The sequence below is a fragment of the Pyrus communis genome, chromosome 3 (genome assembly GCF_963583255.1).
Source record: "Pyrus communis chromosome 3, drPyrComm1.1, whole genome shotgun sequence".
NCBI lineage: Eukaryota > Viridiplantae > Streptophyta > Magnoliopsida > Rosales > Rosaceae > Pyrus > Pyrus communis.
The window spans coordinates 2,938,418-2,948,884 of NC_084805.1; the positions used below are offsets into that span (position 1 = coordinate 2,938,418).

The following is a 10,467-nucleotide window of genomic DNA, read 5'->3' on the forward strand; positions in this document are numbered from 1 at the left end:
CTATGAACTTGAAGTTCATAATTCTTTCGAAACCCAAAGTTTTTTCGGAGTAGGCCTTGTTTGAATAACCGAAGTTTTTTTTCAAAACATCACCCATGAAAACCCGAAGTTTTTAATGTAAATTTAAACCAATAAATGTCTATTAGAACCCGAATATTTTACCCCCTATGTGAATGGATTGATTTGTCTCCATTATACCAACCACATTCTCGTCCATCTATTTTGTAACAGAGACATGTCGAATTTGAACAAACTTAACTTCATTGCTTTAGAGGTATCCAGAAGAAACTATCCCAAGTGGGTCAAAGACGTAAAGCTCCACCTCACTGCAAAGAATTTGTGCCCATTCATTGAAGCTAAGACAGATAACCTGGTTGGCAAAGCTGAGAAAGTCACTGCCATGATCTTCATCCGAATACATAGTCATGATGCACTGCAAATCGAGTACCTTGTTGAGGAAGATCCACAAGCACTTTGGGTCGTTTTGGCCGATTGTTTCGATCACCAAAGGGACATCTTCTTGCTTAAAGTAAGATACACTGGTAGCATCTGAGCTTCCAAGACTTTAACTCTGTGAATAAATTCAATTCTGAAGTTTGTCGAATTTGATCACTTGTCAAGTTCTGTAATGAGGACTTGATTGAAGAGGATCTCTTGGAGAAAATCTATTCAACATTCTCTACGACCAATATTGTCCTGCAACAACAATATAGAGCTAAGTCTAGTTCAGCTTCCGAAAGACTCGCCCCTATGAAAAACAAGAAGGTGCATTTTATTGCTAAGGTGGTGCCTAAGCCTGCCTCTCATTCTACTGATGTGTCTGATTTGCCTACTGAAAAAGAAGAAACTGCTTCCATTGGCAGTTGTGAGAAATTCACCGAGTTTGCTTTAGAAGAGTTACTTGAGAATTGTATATTGCTGAAGGCTGGCCTGCTTGAAGACCTTGATGCTCGTGCCAAATTTGTTAACAAAGTTTGGTAGATAGTTCGCTCATATTTTTTTTCGAAACGTCTTACTAGCTTGAGAAAGGTTTATTTGCTCACTACTATACATAAAACTTTGATCCTAGCTGCTGAGTCCACGCGTCTTAATCAGGAAGCTACTAGGGCTAGAAGTGGCCAAACAGATATAGGAACCGTAGGTCGGGGCGGGTAATCAAGGTTCAGGACGGGTACGGGCCGGCTCCTAATTTTTAAAAAGAGAAATAGGGTAGGGCGGAGCTTTGAAATTTAAGGTTCGGGCTGGTTCTTAAAGTATAGAAAAACGAGTACCCAGCCCGGCCCGTCTCGTTTGTAAATGCAATGGACGAACGAGATTGAAGAGTAAGCTACCATTTAATTTGAACCATTAATTTTAGCCTAGGTTCTTTCTCAGTCTCTCTTTCATCTCGAGCCCTCGACTATGTCATTGGACACTAGACCTCGAACTCGATTATCTTTCCCTGTCAAGCGTGCATTGTCCCTTCCCATCCGTCACTCTCTGTTAGTTATCTCCTACACCACTCCGACATCACCGCCGTCATGAGCCATCACTCTCCGTCAGTCCAACTTTCGTATTCCTTTTGAAGCTATCGCAGCTTTGTCTCTGGCGGAATTGGTAATTTCTCATACTCATTTCATCTGGGTTTTGATCAGATTGTTCATTTATCTATGAAGCAATATGGTTTTGATCAGATTGTTCATTCATCTGGGTTTTGATCATATTGTTCATTTATTTATAATTTATAAATCATAGGGCTTTGATCAGATTGTTCATTTATTCATCTAGGTTTTGATCAGATTGTTCATTCATCCGGGTTTGTGGTTGTCTATGTGCTTCTGTATATCTAATGGGTTTTTATCATATTGTTCATTTATTTATAATTTATTAGTTATATATTTGTTGGCTAATGGGTTCATATTCAACTTTATTTTGGGTAATGGTTTCTTCTTGATCTAAGCTGGTTGATTTCTATGCATGACCATTGTCCTTTATCTTTTAAGTGCACTTTCAATATCTGCTAACCACGATGCAATAGTTTATGTCTTATTCCATTTTCGCACAATTATTCACACTACACCTTTTTCAGATGTTTTTCCTACAATGATATTATCTTGTTATGTATTTTTTTTCCCCAGTTTATTGAGTCATATTGTGTGATCTGTGTTCAAACTGTGCAATATGGGTAGATGTTGTATTTTTTCCGTCAATCTGTGCTGATGTGCAATTGTTGTAAAAAAATCAATTATACATAGAAGATTGTAACTTGAAATCTACGACAAGGTTTGAATGTGGATATCATATATATTACCATGTTTTGCTTTCAACTCAGAGATTTTCAGAGCAATTACTGAGATTTCTGCTGTTATTTAGTCCTTGTCGATAACCCAATTGATTGACAAAAAAATTGTGTTTTTTTTTTCTTGCCAAAAAAAGAGGACCCATGTACCCAGACCAAATCAGCACGTATTAAACGGTTTGAGTTCGGTCCAATTTCTATTTTAAAATCTGTTGTACCTGTCCTGGACTCGCCCATTTCTTTTAAACTTTGGTACGGTCTGATTCCTTCAAAATTGGACCCGGCCCAGCCCGTGCCCAACCCTAACTAGGGTTGCTAAGGGGGTCAAGGTGGCAAGGGTAGCTTAAGTTCATTCGACTGCCTAAAATATTGAAAAGTTTGAGTTTGAGCTTACCAATTTGAGAGGATCCAATGTCTCTGTCCCCACTTTTGTGCAGCTGGAAGCAATTCGCCAAAAAGTTGATGACTTGAAGGTTAGGCTCGTTATGTCTTAAGGGCTGCTAGAGGCTACACATAAATATTTTGCCCTCAACCTACTAAAGATCCATGACCTTGAAAGTGTAAACTCTGAACTTCGATCTTCTAGCTTCGCCAAAGACCAGGAACTTGTCTCCGTGTATAACAAAGTAACTCATCTCTAGAAGGTTGCCAGTAAGCTTGAGTCCAAGGAAGTGGAGTTGCAAGGTGCCCTGTTTGGTAGTGAGAACTTGAAAAGGGAGCTGGTTGAACTGCAAAGTGCCCATATTGGTCTTGTTGAAGAGAATGAGTAACTGAGGAGTGAGAAGGTTGGTGATTAAATTGCACTTGCTCTAGTAATGCAATCTAAACACTTGATTTCTCTTGCACACTGCTTGAGTCTAAAATCATTCAATAACTTGACCATCGAAGAGCCATTGGCCGGCTCCCCTACCCTGGCTTTAGGCTTGCTCATAGTTGTTTACTATTTTGTACGTTGCTTGAGTTTGTGCACAACTACCATTCATGACGACGCGCGAATTTGGTTCCAACACCAACTTCCAGATGAATTTTGACACATGGCCAGTTGGAGACAAAAGCTAAAACGCCCAAGACATCCAAGCCTTTAAGTATATATTTAAGAGGTTTTGGGAAGTTAGGCCATCTCCAACCGAAGGAGGGCCAGATGGCTTGCTTTAGGCCTATAGCCATCTAAGAAATTATATTTTAATGAACAGTGTCATACCATATTTCATTTCATCTCCAATTGAGGGGGCCAAAGGGCCATAGCCCAAACATAGCCCTTTGACCAAAAAACCATCTCCAACCGAGGGAGCCAAAGAGCCATAGGCTAAATATGAAACTTAAACAACATTAAAAAAAAAAAAAAAAAACTTAAATGCCCACTCCATGCTTCTTTTGGCCCAAATATGTGCAGCAAGATCCTGTTGTAGGTACTTTATTTGTGGCACGCGAACGTAAACAACAAGATCGTTTTGGCCTCCATGTGGCTCTGCCATTGGGCATGTTGGCTGACACCTGGAGAGATGGTGAGAGTTATAACATGTAGTGTCAGAGCATAGTTAAAATTAAAGTCTAAAACTAAATTTACTAAGAGTGAGAGTGCGCAGCGCAGGAATAAACCCTTGTTACAATGCATGCTGTGTCAAAGCATAGTTACCATTGCAGTAGAAAAGAGAATATTCTCATACTGGGTAGGATGGATATTATACAACTAATAGGAGGTAGAATTCCTACATTTTTGTACCCGAATATCAGAACCACCAATGATCCCTCGTCGTCACAAAATCCAACTACTAAGTCCTAGAGAGGTGCAAAACAAAAAGTTTGAATGGGCAAAAATAAGGGTTTTTAAAACCCTTGCTTTTCGTAACATAATAACCCCTCACTATCAAACCCTTATAGTTTGTAAAATGGGTTAAACTCTGTTTACTACCTTCATGTTTCGTGGTTTTCAACATTTAGTACATCAAGTTTTTTTCATCCCATAGTCATTCCTAAAGTGTTAATTTTGGGACAGTCTCATACATCCGTTAGTCAAACTGTTAATTCTCCCGTTAAGTGATGACGTGGCACTTAGGTGGACAATGACTGGGCACCACGTGTCATTAAAAATATTAAAATAATTAATTAAATAAAAGTTAAAAAAAAAAACCTATCACTCCCCCCCCCCCCGGGGCGGTCCCCAACGCAGAACAAGAACAAGAATAAGAACCCAGAAGAAGAAGGAAAAAAAACAAAAAACCCAGTCCCACCCCCAACCCAGAAGAACCCATAAGAAGAAGAAGAAGAAGAAGGAAAAAAACAAAAACCCAGTTCGTCCACATTAATGGAGATCTGCCACAAAACCAGTCCAAAAATCATCTCAAACTCAAACTCCTCATCTCAAAGTATTTTCGAAATTCACCCACACTGAAAATCCCAAAAATACGGAGTTCATGGTCTGGGTTCGGGTTCGTGGTCGCAGGGCAGGGGGTGGAACGAACTGGGTTTGAGCTGCTCTTTCTTTTTTTTCTTTTTTTTTTTTGTTGTTGTTCTTCCTCTTCTTCTTTTGCGTTGCAGATTCGATTTTTTTTTTTTTCTTCTTCTTATAACTCTGGGACGAAAAAAAATTGATGTACCAAATGTTGAAAACCACGAAATATGAGGGTAGTCAACAGAGTTTAACCCTTGTAAAATCATATAAGTAAGTATGAAAACCCAGTAATAGTATAAAAGCGAATATGCTAAGAATATGGGTAAATCACAAATATCTCATCAATTGTAACATAATCTGCTCATTAATGATAAGCAAACACACAAGTAATATGCTCATTAATGATATGCACACACAGAAGTTCATGGAGAAAGAGGTACATGGAACAAGTTGTGTGTAATAAATCTACGCTCAAGTACTACATACACGTGAAGCTGGTGCTAAGTGCGTCACACACGAGTTCAAGATACAAAAGCAACTAATACAGATTGTCACCTACAATGAATCTAAAGTAAGCATAACGGTGCAAAGTGAACATATACATGAAGCTAGTCTTGATCCCGGACAAGTACTAGACACTGGTGTCAACATGCATGATGAGCAGATAAAATATGTATTATCATGCCAAAATAATTTCATAAATCTCAAATCGACCTCAACAAATAACATTTCTAAATAATAGCGTGGCATGATGTAAAACATTCATAAAATCACTCTGGAAACTATATAAACATAATATGGGTTAGAAAACAAAGCCCACTCAATAATACATCGTCGACTCGTAACCACCTTGCGGTGCCTGGCCTCTGAAATCCTCGGTATAAGTCTCCAGTATATGTGACATCAATTTCTTTTACGCAATTCAACGTGTCGTAAGACTGGAAAATTGATTGACTAAATTTTCCTGCTCCAGGTAAACCCCTATTTCGGGAGGAAAAAGAACACCATTTCTGTTCGCGCTCATTCCCTATACCATGGAGTAAGATTTGTACAAAAAGTTAATACATGCACGTATATATAAGCTGTATACGGATGGGTGCAGAGAGAGAGAGGACCTGTAGGATTTCATTTTTAAAAGCAGCAGTGAGATTGGTACACCCTTCCATACGAATCCTTTTCATGGAGTCTAATGACTTACACAAGCCTGGAATTTCAGTGAGCTTGGGGGAGTGATTCAGATGCAGTTCTTTCATTCTCGACATTGCTGAAAAATCTGGCATCTTTTCCAATGCGATGCACTCATTGGCTTTCAGGATTTCCAAATTTGTTGGTAAATTTGGAATTTCCTGAAGGCTTTTGCAATGATCAACAGAAAAATACTTAAGGTTCTTCAATAGTATAACAGAGTGGTGAATCTTTGACAAACTCTTACAGGCTTCGAGTATCAATATCTCAATATTTGGGATTCTTGAAAAGTCTGGTGATTGTTTCAGTTGAGCACAATAACCAAGATTGAGAAACTTCAACTTTTCAAGTGACTGTGAGACAAAAAGGGAAAACAAATATCAAAATTCAAATGGAAGAGAGAAAGCATGATGTTGGTATTTAAAAAGCCCGGTGGAAAAAATTAATAGTTTGGTTGGGTTTGTATTGTACCATGTTGTCATTCCAGAGTTCTATATTGCTACCACTCAGGTCGATGTCAACTAAGTTTGGTTGATTAAAATCTTCTGGTCTGACCTGCACCTGCAGAGGAAAGTAAGACAAACTTAACCATCTTAACTCTTCGGGAAGATTTTTGCAGTCTCCAGTGATCTTTACGCCTTTTATATGGAGTAATCTCAGGTTCCACATATTTCTGAATGTTTCTGTATCGAAGCTAAGCTGGCCAGATTCTGGAGGATCTAAAGCGATTCCTTCGATTTCTTCCGTTCCCTGTTAGAAAGGAAAAGAAAATAAAGTAAGACAAGGGTTATTTGCTCAGACTTTAACCGGTGCAGAGCACCAGTACTGGATCCATGCCATAGAGCTAAGACATCAGTTTTGTTTTAAAAATCTAAATTAGTCATCTGTGTTACAGGGATAATTTTCAAATAATTCAGTAAATAAGATCAGTATCTTTTTTCAAATGCATTTTGATTGAGGATGTACTTACATGTTTTTTCCTCAATACTTTTATTACATCTCGATGATTCCACAATCTACAACGACTTTCAAGCTTCTTAGGGGATTTAGCACGTACGATTTCTCTGCCCATGTCCCGAATCAAACGGTGCATCATCATCAGATTGCCATTTGGATCATCAGTTACAAGGCATCGCTGCTGGAGTACTTCAATACCTGTTGCTGGATCAAGGTAACACCCATTCAATATTGCCATGACATGGTCCTTGTCCATTCCAGTAAAGAAACAGGATATATCAAGGAATATATCCTCCCACTCGCCATCCTTAAGCCCGTCATAACTTATCTTAAGAATTTCGTGAATTTTCAGATTATGCTGTGATTCATTCCATTTCTCCAGTGCACTTGTCCATCTCTCTGTGTCTCTTTTACATAGGTAAGAACCTACGGCTTCAAGTGCAAATGGTAAACCCCCACAATAATCAACAGCTTCTCTTGAGACTTCGAGATATCCTTCATTAGGAGAACTCTTTCCAAAGGCACGCCAACTAAGGAGCTCAAGAGCTTCATCGTTATTCATTGCCGGCAGAGAACATACCTCATCCACCACTCCAGGTATCTGTAACAAATGTTTATCTCTTGTTGTTATAACAATTCTACTTCCTGGACCAAACGAGTCATGTTTTATAGCTAATGTATCTATCTGTGACACAGAGTCTATATCATCAACTATGACAAGAACGCTTTTGTTGCAAAGTTTTCTTTTTATCTCCTCGGTCCCTTCATCGGCCATATGCACCTTTATGTGGCCCGGTCCCAAAACATCATACAGAAGTTTGTTTTGCGAATTAACCAGTTTCTTATCTTCTCTCACATTTTCAAGAAAACATGCACCATCAAACTCGTAGTAGTATTTGTTGAAAATAGCTTTTGCGATCGTGGACTTACCTAGTCCGCCCATCCCCCAAATTCCAATTATGCGAACACCCTCTGATCCTCCAACATTTAAATAATTACTGATTTTTTGCACGCGAGAATCTATTCCAACTTTATACTTGGCTACATGAAGGCGTGGTTTCTTCAGTTGTCTAGTGATCTGGCGAGCAACTTCCGTGATAAACTCTGCTTCATACCTGGAATTAAAATTCGTAATTAAGGAAAAGTAAGATTTACTATGAGACTGAAGGATTAAAATGTACCAATATATACCTTAGAGCAACTCCGGACAATAACTGCCCAGGCAATTGGGCACTGGGTAGTTACTCCATCCCGTAAATGGTTCGCCCAGACAAATAATATTAAAAAATTAATAAAAACATTTTTTGTCTCTTTCCTGATCCTTCTTTTCTGCCGTGGAGACCAAATCCTTCTGCAGCTTCTCCCTGCCCCGAATCACAGAGCCATGATCTCCATATAACCACCTTCACTCGACTTCCTTTCTGCCATTTTCAGTACCCTTTCAACACCAAGTAAAATCTTCGCCATCTTCTCTCGATCGTCCACTCAGAGTCCTCGTCCCTCAAACTTATCAAATCCATCCTTCAATCCAGCACCTACATGCTGAGCCGTTCTCCCAGACCGCAAATCCGACCCAAACATCCATGAAATTTCTGCAAACGACAGTTTGGCGGCCTGGGACGAGGGTAAATCAACGTTTGGAGACGATGACGTCATGCTGACGTTAGCAAGACATCACACCGACTGCCCAGTCGGGAGGTGTTGCGCCCACCTATATCCCGACTTGTTTGGGTTGGGGTGGAGAGAATTTTGTGGGTCTTGGGAAATACAATCACCCAATTACTTGGGCAATTTGGGAGGAGTGGACTTGCTCTTAATTCCGACGGGTACAGAATTTAATCAGAAAGTATAAGATTTGAATCTTATACACTAATATCTAGTGAGATAGATCAAGGGTTTATATATTAGAGTTTCTAAGCTTTGCAATGATTAAAGGAAATGAGCAAAGTTATTACCTGTCAGTCTCTGAAAAATCCTTGCCGTTCAAGTTTGCAGCTGCTTGGAGAGCATTGCTCCACTGCCGGACTTTTTCAACCTCAAACCTGTGTCGATGGTTCCGAAACGCGGTTGCAAAACTACCAGTCTGATGCCTGACATCTGAAGGAGCAACATCGAAGAAAATCGGAAAAACAAGTTGACCCAGTGTTCTTCTGCACTCCATGATCTCCACCAGCTCATCAAGACACCATCTGGACTCCGCATACCCCTTTGAGAACATGATGGCAGCAAGCCTGGACTCTTTGATTGCTTGATTCAGACTTTCTTTTATAACATCCCCACAAATCAATTTGTCCTTGTCCCGAAAGACATTGAACTTGTAGTCGTTTAATCTATGGTAGAGATGGTCCGTGATGCCCCTGCGTGTTTCGCCTCTAAAGCTCAAGAACACGTCGTACTTGCTCCCCTGGTTATCCATCTGTTGGCAAGTCACCGATTCTCTGATGTCTGATCGGAACTGCAAAATGGCAACATGGGCAGATGGATTTTTAATCCAACTGGCAAAGTCCACTACACCTCGTTTCTAAGTCCACAAAAGAAAATGCTGACCATACAAATGTACCTTGTTAAAAAAAAATATATATATCTTCAAAGATTATTGCTAACCACATCCAGTTTTACCTCTAACCCATCCTATAATATCAGATTTATTTCAAAGTATTTACATTTTTTGAACGCATGTATAGTTTTAATAACTTATTTGAAAATAAAAATCCAGGAATTACAGGCTGTGAATGCCAAGTTGTCATCTCAACCTGCAAATTGTCGCTGCCCTGAGGCTTGTTATCAATTTCTTAGTAACTTTTTCACTGTTCTCCTATATGATAAACCAGGTAATTGTTCCACTATTTGAACTTTGAATTTCTTAATAAATAGTAAAAATCAGGACTGAACTCTTATTTCAATGTAATCGTAGAATGTTGTAGCACAATTGATTTTTTGGTTGAAAAAATGTATAGAAGGAAAAAAATGATACAAATACAAAGAATCCTCGCAAATGTCATTGTGCTCCTATCAATTTGCTCAAGTTTTTATTTCGAACTATGAAATATCATAGCTTTCACTAGAAGTATAATCCGCGCATTGTTGTGTGATTATAAACCATATGAAAAAAATATGTTTCGAAGCTATAAGAGATTGTTACAAAAGATTAATGTTATTTAAACTGAAAGATGTTTGAGTTTTTTTAAAGAATTTTTATATGAAAAGCAGAAATTAGGTGAATGAAGCTTTTGGAATTCTTTGAACCACTCTATGGATAGCATGATGACACACCCCGACTGAAATCAGGGCATGCTGGGCGTCACGTGGAAGTGACGTAACCATGTGCACAGTGCGGAAGCTAATAAAATAATAATAAAAATACGAATAAATAAAAAGAAGTAGCTTTACACAACGTAAGAACATACATGTGCAAGCGTAAGTGTGAAAAACAAAGTTCAGAGCTTGAAGACCTAATGCAGTCCGGGAGAAATAACACTACAAAAACACACCCAAAGGTGGTCCTACATTGGTGATAATCTATCAGATATGCCGGGGAAATCCTTTGGGGAGCCACCAAAAGTGCTAGCCAACTAGAACCTGGAGGGACGCAAAACAAAAGGTGTGAGTGGGCAAAAACAAAGCTTTTCGAAAACCATTTCATAAACAAAGTTCT

At 39.0% G+C, this 10,467-nt stretch overlaps 1 protein-coding gene across 1 annotated transcript; it reads right to left on the reverse strand.

The window, feature by feature from the left end:
• Nucleotides 1–5,015: 5,015 nt before the first annotated feature.
• On the reverse strand, nucleotides 5,016–9,410 carry LOC137729087 (disease resistance protein RPV1-like). Its single transcript, XM_068467913.1, has 5 exons — nucleotides 8,768–9,410; nucleotides 6,826–7,927; nucleotides 6,327–6,605; nucleotides 5,786–6,208; nucleotides 5,016–5,697 (listed from the first exon to the last, which is right to left on the reverse strand). Exons 1-5 carry the CDS (start codon nucleotides 9,226–9,228, stop codon nucleotides 5,593–5,595), a joined length of 2,370 nt encoding a protein of 789 aa, XP_068324014.1. The 5' UTR covers nucleotides 9,229–9,410; the 3' UTR covers nucleotides 5,016–5,592.
• Nucleotides 9,411–10,467: the final 1,057 nt, after the last annotated feature.